This window comes from Brassica napus, chromosome C9 (assembly GCF_020379485.1).
Source record: "Brassica napus cultivar Da-Ae chromosome C9, Da-Ae, whole genome shotgun sequence".
Classification (NCBI taxonomy): domain Eukaryota; kingdom Viridiplantae; phylum Streptophyta; class Magnoliopsida; order Brassicales; family Brassicaceae; genus Brassica; species Brassica napus.
In genome coordinates, this window is record NC_063452.1 from 5,936,602 (window position 1) to 5,955,061 (window position 18,460).

General features: G+C 33.7%; 1 protein-coding gene across 1 annotated transcript; it reads left to right on the forward strand.

Annotated features, from left to right (window-relative positions):
- Positions 1-504: 504 nt before the first annotated feature.
- Positions 505-18,392, forward strand: LOC106403268 (putative F-box protein At5g62660). Its single transcript, XM_048768897.1, has 2 exons — positions 505-679; positions 14,402-18,392. Exons 1-2 carry the CDS (start codon positions 505-507, stop codon positions 15,424-15,426), a joined length of 1,200 nt encoding a protein of 399 aa, XP_048624854.1. The 3' UTR covers positions 15,427-18,392.
- The last annotated feature ends 68 nt before the right edge of the window (positions 18,393-18,460 follow it).

The following is an 18,460-nucleotide window of genomic DNA, read 5'->3' on the forward strand; positions in this document are numbered from 1 at the left end:
ACTGGAATTGACCGACCAATCGAGCGAGTCGGTTCTTATGTTTGGGCCGGGTTTTTATTTGAGCTCGTACTCTTTTCTTTTCATATTGCAATCAAAATTTGAACATATTTATAAAAATATTTTATCCAGCTAGAATTAGATATAAATAGTATTTAACATTACAAATATGCCACAATACTAGTTCATCCATAAACCGAGACTTTGATTGTGTCTGCGCTACGGAATTTATCACCCTTTTTAACTGGGCGCTTTAAAATCTTAAATTGGAATTCTTTGTGGTTATTAAGTTTAACGTTAGCCCAGCAACCCAATAAGCACAGCTATTGATTATTATTGATTATAGCATCAGCCCTTTCTTGAGCCGTAAGAAAATTAGAAAATTTCCAATTCTACCAAGATCTTCAAACCCTAGAAAACTTCCAATTCTACCTTCTCTGTTTTGTCTTCCCTACTTATATATCTGAAAAAGAACCCCCTGTGTATTAGACATAGCAATACACAGCCATGGTTAAGTATCTGTTGAGAAGAAGACACAATTTCGTGGCGCCAGAGATTTCCTTTGATCTAATGATCGAAATCCTGAGTAGATTGCCTGCTAAATCGCTTATGAGGTTCAAGTGTGTCTCAAAGCTATGGTTTTGTCTGATCCGCTCTCGATATTTTAGCAACCTTTATCTCATTGGGCCTAATTATTAAGCATAATGGCTCAAATAATACATGGCAAAATGTGAAAATGAAATGGGCCTATAAGTTCTTATAAAAAGCCTTGTTGGCTTTAATGAAATGAAGTTAACAACATCCCACATTGGTTGGGAGAATTGATTTTGAGGAGTATATATATGTCTTCATGATATGAGAGGTTAAACAGCTCAGAGGAAGAGAGAGCTCCCCACGCGCGCGCCGCCGCCGCCGTCCGGCTCGGCTCGGCTCGGGCTTGGCATTTTATTTTAAACAACACGTAGTTCATTTAAAAACAACACGCTGTCTCTCTTCTTGACGATAAGTTTAAACGAGAAAAGATCTTGCGGAGGAAGTTTCGTTTCGTAACGCCTCGCCTCCGAGATCCTCGCGAGATTTCCGCCAACGTGCGCACGTGCGGCATCAGTTACGGAAAGTGGCTCGTCTTCTCTTCTTTATAAACTCGTCTCCTCCTTCATTTCTCGAGAACGTTTTTACACATAAAACCAACAGCGAAAATCCCTTAGCGTAAGTCTTAAATACGAGAGTGTTTCGTAGAGTTTATAGTTCGATAGGGCGATTCATGAGTGAAGCGTGATCGTCTGCCATGGTTGTATCCTGGGACTCGATATTCGTACAGTACCGTCTCACTAACGGAGCGAATATTTAGAGTTAAGGAAAGAGATTATATCTCGACTCCATGTATATTTGTGAATACGATTTCTTATCGTTCTTGTATTCGCTTTACAAATCGTCAATTTCCTTAACATGTTATTTTGTTATATCGTTTATCTCAGTCTGGTTATCCGACTTCTACAATCTTAACTCTAATTTCGCTTTCTATTTAAAGCGTTTAATCGGATTGAAAAACGGTTCAACAAAGATTTGTTAACAGTTTTTAGAACGCTGTTCGCGATTTGCTCTGTACCATTTCCGCGAAACGTTTCTTACTTATTTCATAAACGATGTTTGCGATTTGCTATATGCTTATCCGCGAAATGTTTCTATGTTCTTTTTTGAAAACGAGTTTGCGATTTGCTTTATAGCCCTTCTGCGAAACGTTTTTTATTTTGTTTCATAACGCTTTGCGGATTGCTTTCTAGCATTATCGCGAAACATTTTTGATACATTATCAAAATGTTATTTGCATGAATCGTTTCAATAACCGCTTTCTTAAGCGAGTTTGTGAAACATTCTAAGTCTATACAAAACGATTTCTGCGAACGCTTTTAAGCGAATCTGCAAAACGTTTTTTTCTCAAGACTTATATCGATATGATTTGGTTCAAACACCAAAAATGAAAATCGATTTTAGACTATTATTTTTTGCTTAAAAATAATATGTTATTTGTTGATTGGAGTACTAATCCGTCTTCATGTTTTCTCTACAGAAAAATGACAAACGATAACAACACCCCCACTGACACCACGGATGTCATTCAGACTCCACTCAACGCTGCAGCAACTGATGCAACTGGCGTGACAACCGCTGCAGCAACAACGAGCACTATCCTCCCTGTGGGAAATGCTGCTGATGAAACCACACGCCGTAGCCTATTCGGTGCTGGTCTTTATCAGACGGGTTCAGTATCAGCAACTGCAAGTGGTCCAGTGGCAGTTCAAACTCCTCCGGCTGTACCTAGCTTGTTCACTCAAGGACTGATGCCAGACAAGTTTGATGGCAAAGGCTTCAAAACGTGGCAGAAGAAGATGATGTTCTTCCTGACAACGATGAAACTGGACAAGTTCATTCAGGAGGACAAGCCCCTGATTCCGTACGGGATTGATGATGTTCACAGTCTTGCAACTGTTGACATATGGGTGCATTCCGACTTTATCTGCAAAGGTTACATTTTGAGTCGTCTCATTGACCCATTGTACCGTGTCTACTGTGAGATCCCCACGGCGAAAGAGCTATGGAGATCACTGGACAAGAAGTACAGAGGTGAGGACACTGGCTTCCAGAAGTATGTGGTCTCAAAGTTCCACGACTTCAAAATGGTGGATTCAATACCCATCATGGATCAGGTGGAAGCGCTTCAGCTCATTTGCCATGAAATCGCTGCTGAAGGAATGTCCACCTGCGACACATTCACAACTCTCAGCTTCATTGAAAAGCTTCATCCAAGCTATGCGGATTTCAAGAACTACTTGAAGCACAAGAAGAAGAAGATGGGGCTCGAGGAGCTCATCATGAGGCTTCAGATGGAATCCAGAAACCGAATCGCTGACAAGGTCACTGCTAAGGAGCACAGTGTCAACATGGCTGAGCACAAAGGCAAAGGAAAGGCCCACGCCCATTCTCCTGCCAAGCCTTCCAAAACTGCTGCAGCCCTGAAGGCTTCTGGAAAAAACTTCAAGAACAAAGGCATTGAAATCAATGCGAATGCGAATGTGGAGAAGTTCAGGGGGAAATGTCACTACTGCCACAAAGTGGGGCACAAGACTGTTGAGTGTCGCAAAAAGATCAAGGATGAGAAGGCTCAGACAAATCTCACAGAGGAGGATCTCGTTGCTGTGGTGACTGAAGCCAACATGGTTGAAAGCAACAACCCCAAGGAATGGTGGTATGACACTGGTGCAACCACCCACATTTGCACCGATAGGACGATGTTCAGCACCTATCAGAAAAGCATGACTGAGGAGAAGCTCAAGATGGGAAACACTGCAGTCTCCAAGATTGAAGGACGCGGCAATGTGATTTTGAAGATGACATCTGGACATGAGGTCACTCTGACGAATGTGAAGCATGTGCCTGACATGAGGAAGAACCTGGTCTCGGGAACCTTGCTCAGCAAGAATGGATTCGCCACAAATTTTGAGGCGGACAAGCTCGTGATTAGGAAAAATGGGATGTATTTGGGAAGAGGGTATGTTAAAGGTGTACTTGTCAAGTTGAATGTAATGACAGTCCCTCCGAAAGTTGTAGTTTCAAAAGTTTCAATGAATAAGAAAGAGCCAGTTGCTTATTTGGTTGAGTCTTTTAATATACTAGATTTTATACTCGCGCTACGCGCGAGTCTGTATTAATAATTTAGTTTCTGTTTTATAAGAATTTTAAGTTTTTTAAAATAAGAATTGTAAGTTTTTTAAAATATAAACTTATATAAATATATTGTTTTTGTGAAAAATTATTTTAAATGTCATTTTCAGTTTTTTAATTTATATTTGTTTATCAATGTATTCCTTTTAAAAAATTACTTCTCAGATATTTATTGTTTGAATTGACAAATGAATAAATTATATTTATAAATGTATTTATAATGTTTATAATTTATATTTTTTTTAATATTATGTAAATTTCTCTACGCATAGAAACTTGTAATACACTATTGTAAATATTTTTATCATACATTTTACCTATCATCTTGCTCGCTTAATATAACGGCAAGTTTAGTTGTTTTTTATCATACATTTCATTATTTTTATCATACATTTTATTATTATATGTACATTTTATTATTTTTATCAGACATTAAAATTACCTATCATGATGCTTGATTAATCTAAATAAAATGTATGCTTAAAAATTGTAAATACACGGTTGAATTCATATTGTGTATGATAAAAGTTACATATAATAATTATACATTTTACCTATACTTTTATTTGATAAACTGATTCACATATCTATATATTAGATCATCATACTGATAAATATATATTGACCATTCTTCATGTTGTTTTTAAATTGTCGTCATACTCTAATATCTTGTTGGTATTCTATATAAATTTTATTTAAATTTGATCTAACTTATTGACGTACGTCTTTAGACATTTTATTTTTTAATTATTTATTATAAAAAATTATTCTCTTAAATATATTTATCCAACAAAGCTTGTATGAGACATTTTAGTTTTATGTATTTGATGAAATCCATAGTTTTTATCAGTGAATCGGGTTATATATTTATAAGAAGTTAGCATTTAAATTTCTTTATTTTAATGACCTTAATTTATAAAAAAGATCTTGTAAAATAAGTTTTGCCTTGTTTGTTTACAATATCTGATACTAATTTTTCTTTTTATTTTCAAAATATTAATTTGGAAATCCTGATATTTTTAAATTCTATGTGTTGATTTTTAATTTTATGTAGCTTCAAATTTTTAAATATAGGTGTTTAGATTTTTATAGCTTTGATTTTTAAATTTTGTATTCTCTTAAAAATATTATTTAAATGTTAAATTTCAAAATTAGTATATATATTAAGCTGATTCTTTTAATGAGATTTTAGATTACTTTGATTTTTATGGAATTCTATCATTTTGAAGTAACTATTTTTGAAATTTTGACATTTTAGAAAATAGTAAAATTTTGTAATGATTTGTCATTTTTTACCTGGTGATTTTAAATCTTATGTGAACATTCTCAATGGCTTATTTAACTAACTTATTAGACATATTAGATAAAACATATATAAGATCATTTTAATCTATGTATTAAATATAACCTATATTTTTATCGGTGAATCTGATTATAGATTTAGAAAAACTCATCTTGTAATTTGTTTTATTGTTCGCGAAAACATTTACAATTTTAATTATTGATGAGTAGATACATTTATTAATTTCTTTTGATTGAAAAGAAACAATTTTAAATTCATAGATACACTACTCATTAAAAATATGTATTTCACATAAAGTTTAATATTCTTACCAGCAATTATCATTTAAATAAAACTTTTGTTAATATAATGAAGTCCAAAGAATGAACTGATAGGTAGAAAGAACAAAAACTAAAACTAAAACCATTCACTGTTTTAATATTTTTTGACATCTACAACTACTTCAGAAAAAAATATATTTTATTTTAATTTTAATTTTAAAATATAATTGTTTCTTAGCTATTTAGATTGTTTGATGCATCTAAACTATCAATATGCTCTTGTAAATACTTTTATCATACGTTTACATAAATGATTAAGCTATCTGCATAATATTTAACTTTTGTTACTCAGAATATTTTTATAATAAATTATATATATATATATATATATATATATGTGTGTGTGTGTGTGTGATAGTACATATAATAATTTGAAATTTAATAATAACAAATATTTCATGATTTTTAATTAATATTCAATAGTTTTTTAGATATTATAAATATTAAAGTAAATATAATGATTTTTAACTAATGTTAAATATCATTTTGTTTATTAAGTAAATAATATAGGAAATTTAGAGTATCTTATTTTCTTATACTTGGTATATTTAATTAATTTTATAATATTGAAGTTTTTATGATTTTATAATACATAGCAAAATATTTGAATTTTTTTTTTTGTATAAAGTATTACATCGTATGGTAAATAACGTTTGTTTGCAGTTTTACATGAAGTTTTGTAACATTCTTTGAGAACTATTATGTAGTTTGATAACTTTTTCCTATTTTCTAATTGCTAACATTAAAATCGTGGATATCTTAGATACAATATTCATTGTATCTCGAGAATTTTTTACTAAGTATAGTAGTTTGTAAAATTTTATTGTTTTGGGTTTGTTAATTAGCATCTTTAGGTAGTATATTATCATATTGATAAATGCATATTCATCATTTTTCTACCATTCTTTTATGTTATCTTTCAAACCAATTTATTGTTTTTTTATTAGATTTATTAGAAATTTCAACTAACTTATAGATATACCTCTTCAGATTCTTTATTTTTATTTTTATTAAATATTGTTCTCTAAATATCATTATTTGAGATAACTCATTTGCCATCTTTTAAAATTTATATGGTATACAAAATCTATTGATTTTATCTAGTAAATCAGATTAATGATCGAGGAGAATTCATAATTTTAATTAATGTAGATTACACTCAAATTAGATTTTTTTGTTATAAGATATCTGATTAGTTTTTATGAAAGTTGTGAATGTAACTTACTAAAATTATTTGTGTCCAAACATACGATAAAATTTTAATTTTTAATGAGTTAATAAATTTGTTAAATTCTTTTGATTTAGGTAAAACAATTTGAAGCTACAAAATAAACTGCTTTTAACAATATGTGTTTTACACAAGTAACTTATTCTTACGGGTCACTCTTTTAAAATAACATTTCTAAAATAAGTGGAAAAAAATGAAGCGGCTTAGTAGAAAAAAATTGAAACTAACCAATATTTTAATTTGTTTAGAAATTCGTGTAACATATTATAAATTTAGATGATTTTTATCGTATGTACTAATAAGTTAAAAATAAAACAAATTCTATGATAAATCTCGTATTGATTTTCTTGTTTGTTAGCAATTTTTATTTTAGTTTGCCACATGGACCAACATAGATGGGAAACAAATTATATAAAGTCAATACGCTTTAGACATACTCTAGTTGAGTGGAGAAGAGAAGCTGAGATGATGTTGAAATCCTAGGCATAGATTCCAAATTTCTAATTATTTTATTTTTTTCTTTTAAGGTTGCAGAATGATGTATTCAAGGAGATAATCTGTTCAAACACTTAGAGTTGGCAAGGATGTTTCTCACTACTTTCTTCTCTCCGGCTGTTCTGCTGTATTCTTTCCACTCAAAGATCTCAATATTGGTTGACATACAAACCGGAACAGAAATCGGTTGGTTGCAGTAAGTGAAAAGGTCTCGTTGGAAAACTTATTTGTGAAGCAACATAAAAGGGTCAATGTCATTAATATTAATTAATCTAGTAGTGCATGCAAGAGAGGGTTAACGTCATGATGAGAAGAATTTTTAGTTCTGGAGAATGTTGAAGCAACATCACAAATGGTTCAAAACCAATCTAACTGATGATGATCGGCAATTATTTTACACTCATAAGCTGCGAGAAGTTAATGTCTTGACAACACCCAACCTGCAATGAACAAAATGATTGTATGTGAACATATGAATTAAACAAAAAGTGAGGTTGAGGTGCTGTTGCAGAGCATAGATGTACTTCGAGATACTTGAGTGAAGAAAGAGATCTCATCAACTTGTCATCAGGTTTAGAACGAACACTTGTAGTCGTTCTCACTTGAGAAAGAGTTTTGGGAAACATCTATTATAAAGATTTTTTTTTAAAAAATCGTGAAATCTGTACATGACAAAATATCCTCCAAAATCTTCTACACCTTCTTCGTTGAGTACTATTAATCCCTCTTTAACACACTCTAAGGTCTCTAGGGATGGGACTTTTACTGTAAACTTTTTCACATTGTCATCCTCATGTCGGTTTCGGTGCACATACAGATCTTTGAGAATAGGACAAATTGCTAAGGACAAGAGAGTCTTCATCTTTGTATACGATAGAGTAGTCTAAGATCTGTGAGGCAGGCTGGAAAAGAAAACTCAACCAAAACCTTGCCGCCAAGGTGAAGAGACACAAGCCCATCGCATATATAAAGACATTTGGGCAAGCTAATAGGCTCCGCAGACCACATGAGATAGAACCACAGTTCACGAACCTTACAATCCAATTTCTAATTTCGACACCAACATCAAGAGGACAATGTGGACCTAGTTCTAAAATCAATCTATATAATAAAGGTGCTTTGTGAAATCACATCAACTTATTAAGAAATCACCATATAGACTTCTTTAGTTCTTTTGCAAACGAATTGGCCAAGTACACCACCAAGACGTCCTTTGGATATCTTTCTCTTTGATCTCAAAGTATTTTCAGTAGTGGCACCATCGTCCCCAAAACATCCATCGTTTGACAAAATCATGGTAGCCACAACCTCTTTTGTCGACCGAACATACATGAAAATCTGCACCAGCACATGGTCTGGCAATCACTGATCTTATCTTCACCTCTAATTCTCTGACAGCTTATGGCTCCTTTCTTCACAAATTCTCGGGCACTCCATATTGATACTCGCCCCAACCATATCGAACCCAGTATAAGCAAAATTCGCCCTAACATTTTTTTCTACAATGGAGATGCGCAAATATTATAGGGTTTTTAGTCCTCTAGTATATATGGAGTTCTTATTAAGAGATATTTTCTTCTTCTTTTTCTAGTAAACATATATTTTCAGTTGCTATATTAGCTTTTTTTTTGTTTTCCCTTTTACATTTATTTTGTTAGTACTTCAATTTCTTCTTTTTTTATAAAACTTCCATATTCTTATTAAAAAAGTTGTTTGTTAATGTTATGCTAATTTTCTAAAAAAATGTATATATCTATTTGATTATTTTAAATGTTTTTTTGTTAGTTTAATTTATTTTATATGAACTTTAAAATTATATGTGATTTGTATTAGAAAATCACATTCTTTCTTAAAAATATTTATTAGTTTTATATTAATTTCCAAAATAGTATATACATATAGAGTTGATTCCTTTTTGAAATTTTGTTAGTTTACCTTATTTTGCATGAATTTCTAATTTATTTTGGGAAAATATATTTCTGGAAGTTTTAACATTTTAATAGTATAAAAATATTTCTTATTATATTAATTTAAAAATATATATAATAGATATCAACTCAATTTTAATTATTTTTATTTGTTAATTTACTTTTTTGTAGAGTTTCATTTAATTAATATGTATATATATTTTAATAGGAATCTTCACATTTTACAAATTTGTACCAGTTTAATTATCTTCATGGTTTTTATTTTGTTAGTTTACTTAATTTCAAAAAAAAAAAATTATTTTCAAAAAACTATTGACAATATTGACACTTTTATAAATAAAAAATAAAATTATGATGTGTCATGTTTTGATTGGTGGCTTAAAATCTTATGTGGACACTTTCAATGGCTTATAGATAATAAGTTAATTTTTTTATAATGTTTTTAATTTTGTTAGGTTACCTTATTTATATTGCATCGTAAGAGTTAGCTTAATTATCTTACAAATATTATGAAAAATCATCTTTTAATTTATTATGTTTATATATGTCAATATTTCCCAAACTTTATTTATTCCAAAATATAATAAAATTAAGATGATTAAGTAAAAAAAAAATCTTTTAATTTATTATGTTTATATATGTCAATATTTCCCAAAATTTATTTATTCCAAAATATAAATAAAATTAAGATGATTAAGTTAACTATTAAGATGATTTTTCATAGTAAATTATTAAGATTATTTTGCATTTTTGAGTTAATTATTATATTATGTTTATATATGTCAATATTTCCCAAAATTTATTTATTCCAAATATAATAAAATTAAGATGATTAAGTTAACTATTAACATGATTTGTCATAATAAATTATTAAGATGATTTTTTATTTTTAAGTTAATTATTATATTTGTAAGATATTGTATTTTGTATTATATTTTTAGGTTAAATTTCGAAAAATATTTTATATATTAAGTTAATATATTTATAGTGTTTTACTTTTTTTAACTTGACTTATTTTGATATTTGTATATATTTTATTTTGAAATAAATGATTTTTGGAAATATTGACATTTTTAGAATAGCAAACTAAAATATCGATTTGTCATAATACGATTGGTGGCTTTAAATCCTACGTGGACGCCCTCGATAACTTATAGCCTCAACTTTTATATAGTATAGATGACATGAAAGATTAGGCCATGTAAACTACAAATCTATACAAAGATTAATGAATTTAAATCTAATTCCTAAATGTAAAACAAGTAAACAAAAATGTGAAGTATGCGTACAGGCTAAGCTCACGAAAACGCCATCACCTCGTGTTGAAAGAACTAATAAACCTCTAGATTTAATTCACACAGATTTATGTGATTTAAAATACTTACAAACTAGAGGTGGTAAAAAGTACTTTGTGACCTTCATAGATGACTGCACAAAATATTGCTATGTATTTTTATTACATAGCAAAGACGAAACTTTAGAAAAATTTAAAGAATTTAAACTCGAGGTCGAAAATCAGCTTAAAACAACTATTAAAGTAGTTAGAAGCGACAGAGGAGGCGAGTATGATGGTCCATTCAATGCATTCTGTAAAGAACATGGAATAATCCATCAAACTACAGCTCCTTACTCACCAGAATCTAATGGAGTTGCTGAACGCAAGAATCGAACTCTAAAAGAGATGATGAATGCAATGTTGCAGGAATCTGGGTTACCCCAGAACATGTGGGGGGAAGCGTTGCTTACCACTAATTATATCCTCAACAAAATTCCACACAAGGTAACTGGCAAAACTCCATATGAATTATGGAAATGTAATTTACCTTCGTATAAATACCTCAAAGTGTGGGGGTGCCTGGCAAAAGTTGCGGTACCACCACCAAAGAAGGTATCTATTGGACCTAAAACAGTGGATTGCATCTTCATCGGATATGCACATAACAGTAATGCTTATCGATTTCTGGTACATAAATCTGAAATATCAGACATTCATGTAAATACAGTCATGGAATCAAGAAATGCATCTTTCTTCGAGAATATTTTTCCATATAAGGAAAAGCAAGGTTCAAAACGAACTCGAGAAGAAAGAGACAATGACAAAAACTCAGAAACTGAGACAAACGTCGGGATTTCTATAAATGATATTTCAGAAAATGGAGAAAAAGATGAACCTCGAAGGAGCAAAAGAACTCGAAAAGAAAAATCTTTTGGAGAAGATTTCCTAATGGCATTTTTAGTAGAAAATGTTCCAAAAAGTTTGGCAGAAGCCATGGCTTCACCAGAAGCTCCATTCTGGAACGAAGCTGTCAGGAGTGAATTTGATTCGATCATGCAAAATTATACTTATTACATAACGGATTTACCACCTGGCTGCAAAGCATTAGGGAATAAATGGATAATGACACGAAAACCTGGTGGAAAATACAAGTCTAGACTTGTAGTTCAAGGATTCCGACAAAAGGAAGGCCTTGACTATTTTGATACATATTCTCCAGTGACGAGAATAACATCAATAAGACTGATGATAGCAATCGCAGCCTTAAGAGACCTAGAAATCCATCAAATGGATGTAAAAACTACTTTTCTAAATGATGATTTAGAAAAAGAAATTTACATGAAACAACCTGAAGGTTTTGTCATTCCCGGACAGGAAGACAAAGTATGTCGACTTGTAAAGTCACTTTATGGGCTTAAACAAGCTCCTAAACAATGGCACGAAAAATTTGACAATACAATGATGTCAAATGGTTTCAAAATAAATGAATGTGACAAATGCATATACTACAAAACTACCAAAAATGCGTATGTTTTGCTATGTCTATATGTAGATGATATGCTCATTATTGGAAGCAATAAAGACATTATCAATCAAACAAAGAACATGCTCAAAGGGACATTTGAGATGAAAGACTTAGGATTAGTAGATGTAATTCTCGGGGTTAAAGTCACAAGAAATTCAAACGAAATTATCTTAACCCAATCTCATTATGCTCAAACAATATTAGAGAGATTTAAAAATTACTCTAATAGTACGGCAAAAACTCCGTTAGATCCCCAAATGCACTTGACAAAGAATTCAGGTGAAGCGGTTTCACAAAACGAGTATGCACGTGTGATCGGAAGTCTCATGTACTTGACCAATTGTACTAGACCGGATCTGGCGCATGCAGTAAACGTACTTAGTCGATATACAAGTAATCCAGGTCATACACACTGGAAAGCTATAATGAGGGTACTCAATTACTTGCGCTACACCAAAGATTTTGGGCTTCACTATGGTAAAGAACCAGCAGTTTTAGAAGGATACAGTGATGCTAACTGGATATCAGATTCTAAAAACTCAAAATCCACGAGTGGATATGTCTTTACACTAGGAGGAGCAGCAATATCATGGAAATCTACCAAACAAACAGTGTTAGCCAGATCTACCATGGAATCTGAGTTCATAGCCTTAGACAAAGCAGCAGAAGAAGCTGAATGGCTTAGAAATTTTTTGGAAGATATTCCTATGTGGGAGAAACCTGTGCCAGCTATACGCATACATTGTGATAGTCAAATCAGCAATAGCTCGGGCTCAGAATAATCTCTACAATGGAAAATCTCGTCACATCAGAAGACGACATAAAACCATTAGACAACTTATCTCAACTGGTGTAATCACAATAGACTACATCAAATCGGCTGACAACCTAGCGGATCCATTTACTAAAGGTTTGCCACGAGATGTTGTTGCTAAATCATCAAAAGGAATGGGTTTAAAGCCTATAACGAATGAGGATGCTTGATGGCAACCCTACCTATCATGACTGGAGATCCCAAGACGTAGGTTCAAAGGGAAAACAAAATCAAACAGAATCTAACCAAAGCACTTGAGACAAAGTAGTCTATTCCCAGCTTCTAAGATGATAAAAGTGCTAACAAATGTGTGAAGGATAAGCATAAGCTTTTAATGATTCCATAGCTTCTAAGCGGGGTATTACTCAATACTTTTCATGGTCAATCACCTAATGAGTGTGAAATGGGGCCGTTTCTAGGAGAATGAATGCAAGACTATATTCTCTAAGTTCACTCATGAAAACCAGGAATAGTTCAGGGCCACAATGAACACAATAGAGAACTAAGTTCTACGAGAAAATGAAGCTGCGTTATGCCTGTTGTCTCGATTTACATAAAACACCGGTTGGTTCAAGACATCATGTTCACCTTCTGGTAAAGTAAACCCGACAGATATTAACTATGAGTGGTTCAAGGCTTAAAAATGCCACCAACTCAAACACAATGAATTTTTCGCAAACACTCTCGATAAGTCTGTCTAGTCTAATCAGGATTAGAATAAGTATAGTTTTTCTTTAGAGTCTATCGAGTCTGCATTTAGTCTGCATATGTTTTAGAAGAGTCATTTCTATTCATGTGGGGGATTGTTGGGCCTAATTATTAAGCCTAATGGCTCAAATAATATATGGCAAAATGTGAAAATGAAATGGGCCTATGGGTTCTTATAAAAAGCCTTGTTGGCTTTAATGAAATGAAGTTAACAACATCCCACATTGGTTGGGAGAGTTGATTTTGAGGAGTATATATATGTCTTCATGACATGAGAGGTTAAACAGCTCAGAGGAAGAGAGAGCTCCCCACGCGCGCGCCGCCGCCGCCGTCCGGCTCGGCTCGGCTCGGCTCGGCGTGGGCGTGGGCGTGGGCGTGGGCGTGGGCGTGGGCGTGGGCGTGGGCGTGGGCGTGGGCGTGGGCGTGGGCGTGGGCTTGGGCGTGGGTGGAGGGCCTTTGGCCCGATAAGAACTATTCTTTTTGGACCAAGTTAAGCTCAACGTTCTGCCATTTAATTCCCGAAAAACGACATGCATTTTATTTTAAACAACACGTAGTTCATTTAAAAACAACACGCTGTCTCTCTTCTTGACGATAAGTTTAAACGAGAAAAGATCTTGCGGAGGAAGTTTCGTAACGCCTCGCCTCTGAGATCCTCGCGAGATTTCCGCCCACGTGCGGCATCAGTTACGGAAAGTGGCTCGTCTTCTCTTCTTTATAAACTCGTCTCCTCCTTCATTTCTCGAGAACGTTTTTACACATCAAACCAACAGCGAAAATCCCTTAGCGTAAGTCTTAAATACGAGAGTGTTTCGTAGAGTTTATAGTTCGATAAGGCGATTCATGGTGAAGCGTGATCGTCTGCCATGGTTGTATCCTGGGACTCGATATTCGTACAGTACCGTCTCACTAACGGAGCGAATATTTAGAGTTAAGGAAAGAGATTATATCTCGACTCCATGTATATTTGCGAATACGATTTCTTATCGTTCTTGTATTCGCTTTACAAATCGTCAATTTCCTTAACATGTTATTTTGTTATATCGTTTATCTCACTCTGGTTATCCGACTTCTACAATGGTCTCATCATCTCTATCGCGACCGCGACCACTTGGTCTATACATGAGTTTGAATATGGGTTTGAGTTTGGCGAGACACTACCTATGTGATTCGATGGAGCTCTGCGAAAACCCTGGAAAGACTGAACTGCTATCATTAAGGTTATCGCCGTCTAGTAGTAGTGCTGAATCATTGTTAGAACCAGATTTGACTTTCCCAGGGATGGGAGGATACAGGATGGTATCTCTTCGCGGTTTGATTTTATACACTGTTTGCAGAAAAGCATGTATCTATAATCCTGCCACTAGACAAAGCTTAACCTTACCCGCTGTCAAGTCCAACCTCTTTGCGCAACAAGAACCTAATAAGCATGTCTACTACTTTTTCGGCCATGATCCTGTTATTGATCAATACAAAATAGTGTGTAATGTTATGATAGCCTCATTATTTTTTGAGAGGACAACCTCCGAGTATTGGGTGTTCGTACTGGAACCCGGAGGTTTTTGGAAAAAGGTTGAGTATGATGATCAACCTCACCTTCCTAGAAGACAAGGACTCTGCATCAACGGAGTTATATATTATCCGGCTTCCAGTCATAAATGTCACTATAACGTTTATTGTTTTGACGTTAGGTCTGAAGAGATCCGTGTGATCCAAGCACCCCATGCAGTGTGTCAGTTTTGTAAGTCCTTTGGTTTCATAGAGCATGGTGGAAAACCAGCAATCTTTGATTATACACGTATTAGAGAAACAGGTGTCTTGGAGTTGTGGGTCTTGGAGGTGGATGGTGGAATATGGTCGAGGAAGTCTCTGGTTTTGAAGCCTTGTCAGAGGCATTTAGTGGATGAAATTAATGTTAACGAGTTGATTGTTCATGGTACTGCTCAGAACAATGAGGTTATCTTGGCGTTGACTTATCCTTGTTACCTTCTCTATTATGATCTGATAAAGAATGATTTGAGAAAGGTTAGTATCATCAAAGCAACAACACGGGATGTGTCTTTCAGGGTTCTAGATAAGTGTGAAAGCATCATGCACTTGAAAATTTGAATAGAGTTTTTCTATAAGATTTATCATTATCTAACTGTCTTTGCTTAAAATAACACATTTGAACTACTTATTTATAACTAGTTCTTTATTTATTTTACTTGTGATGCAAACAAACAAAACAATAGCTTCTTTTATTGTTTAATATCATCAAGACAAATTGGGCTTTTAGGTATGTTTCTTTAAATTTGTTCTCTAAAAATCCTGTTTTGAGTACATGTGGGAAGCCTACTGTTGTCAACAGACTGCTAGCTCTCAACAAACACATGAGCATACATCCTTGAATTCATATTTCTATTTGTCTCATGTGAATTCCCTAAAACAAACAGTTCATTTGTTGTTATAGATCCGCAGATCCCTGCCTCGTTTCGAGTCAGAAGAGAATCAACAGCTGTAACCAACCAAAGCCAAAGAAAACTTTAGTAGCCACGAGCTTGAGTCTTACACCAAGAGCTATGGCTTATGCTGCCCGGTGAAGGTTGAGCCAGCCAAGACAGCTGCAGCTTCAAAGCCACAGAGCATTGTTGATTCTTACACAGCCTCCTTAGAGAATATGACAGCTCATGGAGCACTTGACGTGACGGGTAATCTTTGGGACTTATGGCTTAAAAAAAAGTTATTTTTAGTCAAATTTGTGGATTGTTCAAGAATGATTTCTGATTTCGATCCCAAATTTTTTTTCTGGTTATCGCCTAATAATTCTTTTTGTAGAGAAATTTGGTAACTTGTTTTAGCTGTAAATTGTGACATATGTAATATTCATATTGATTACTACATTTCATTTCATGTCTTGCGAAATAGTATGAAAGATAAGTTGTACAGATAAGTTCCTATATGAAATTACAAAAAAATAAATTTACAAATTTTAAAGTATTTACATGAACGGTTGAATATTCTATGAATCACTAATATTATTTTCGTACACGAATTATCAGGAGAATGTGATATTTTTTTTGTTATTTTGCATTTAATATGAAATATATTTTTTTGTCAACTAATATGAAATATATTTTATTTAGTTTTATGACAAATAATCAATCAACCGCACCTTCACTATCTAAAAAACATATGACAGCGTATAAGTAAAAATAATAATAATAATAGATGTACACGTAAAATATATATTATTGACATTTATTCAGAAACCATGATGCAAACCATAAATAAAACACACACAACCATCATATTAATATATATTAGTTAAACAAAATTAAAAGATATCTAAACATTGGAAAGGAGAAGTTATGTTGAAACACCTTTACAATGAAAAAATTGTTACTGCTATTAACAAATCGACCAATTTAAGATATATATAATAAAAAGCAGGGTTTTCTCTCACCTCCTGCGTCCACGTCAGCAAGCACATATGGACATTTTGTGCCACCTGTCACATAAAAAAAAAACAACTTTCTTAATTTTTAGTTTGCAAGATAATTCTGAAAAATATTATGGGCTAATATAAGGTTTGTTTGTTCAAGCCCATTTGTTTGTCTGTCAAGCACATGACGTCTTTCATCCTAGCCGCCTCCGATTAGATTCTTGTAACGTCTTCTCTTTCCCATTAATTTTCTCCTTTAATCAGATCATTAACATCGTCATCCCACTCGCTGCATTATTAATTCGAGCTCAGACTCTTCGTTACCTAACCGGCGAAAGGTCTCTTCATACGCTTAGAAAAATTTTACGATTTTTTGGTGATATTTCTTCTTTCCCTTTTTTTTGCAGATTTGGTTTCGTCGATCGACCTTGACTCGATTTGGGTTTGTGCTTTCAGTCCGTATAAAGAACACCTTGCCTCTCTTCTCCTTCTTCCATGTCACTAAATAGGAAGAGGAGAGCCTTCCACGTGTCTCACTCCACACAGAACTCACCGTTTCAATAATTCAAAGTCATCGTTTCCTTTGCGCAGCTTTAATATTAACTGTTGATTTGGGCTACGAAATATTTTCAAATGGGCTCTAATACACATGATGAAGCCCAACAACATGCATTCCTTCTTTTTTTTTTTTTTGTTTAAGTCGGTGAATCTTCGGATACAAAGAGGTGAGTCTTCAATCAGTAAACTTCATCATTCTCATTTCATTCATCACAATCAGTACTCTTCTCTCCTCCTAGCCGGTTAGTCAGCTAAGAATTTGGGAGGCCAGAAACGTAAAGAGACGCGGTGTGCGTATGGTCGTCTCCCGCTTCCCTTACGCGATGCCGACTCTTCTATCCGATCAATCAGTGTCGGCAATCTCTTCCCGGACGGAAGAAGCCTCCTCCGTTGGGGAGCTACGTTGAGCTCCGGTGAATTGAAATGGCTTGCGGATTGCTTAGTTATCTTTTTCAGTAGTGAAGATTGGGCAGCAGCCGAAGCCTTGGGGAAGTTAGCCTACGGTGGAAAGAAATGATCTTTCCTCCATTAGCTTTGTTTGGATGCGTTACTTCATTTTAGGTGATGCAAGTTCAGTTCCATCGCATACAAAATCACACCTAACATGTTTTGGTCTTCTTTCGGTATTTGCAATGACAGCAGACACATGAGAGATGTATAGTGTGGAAAGGATGGGTTTGTATAAAGTTCTCTTCTCTTTAGAATTTGATACTCCCGAGCCTTTTGAATTCTCGGATGGATGGCGGTGAAGGAGTGAGAGCAGGTCGCATGTGGAATTGGTGTCCGTCTACACGGATTAATTTGTCTCTTAATTTTGTCTTGAGAGATGTATAGTGTGGAATTAAAGTCCTTACAGCTTTTATGGGAGACATATTGATGTTCATATGCCTTATCATGATCTTAGTGTCGTTGATGTCTTTTCTGCTGTTGTCCGTCAAGTGACAGCTTTTATGGTTTGTATTATCGGTTTTTATTGGGATTTAACGGTTTTTGGTTTTATCTATTTAATAGATAAAGTGAATGAAGTGCGAAACCATTTGTAAATCGTTTTAGTTTCTACTCTGATTAATTTGATGTCATATTCAGTTTGGTATGGGAACTGCATATGTAACAAATGATACTATAATAGTTAATATTGTATTTGTATATTACGTTTGTAAA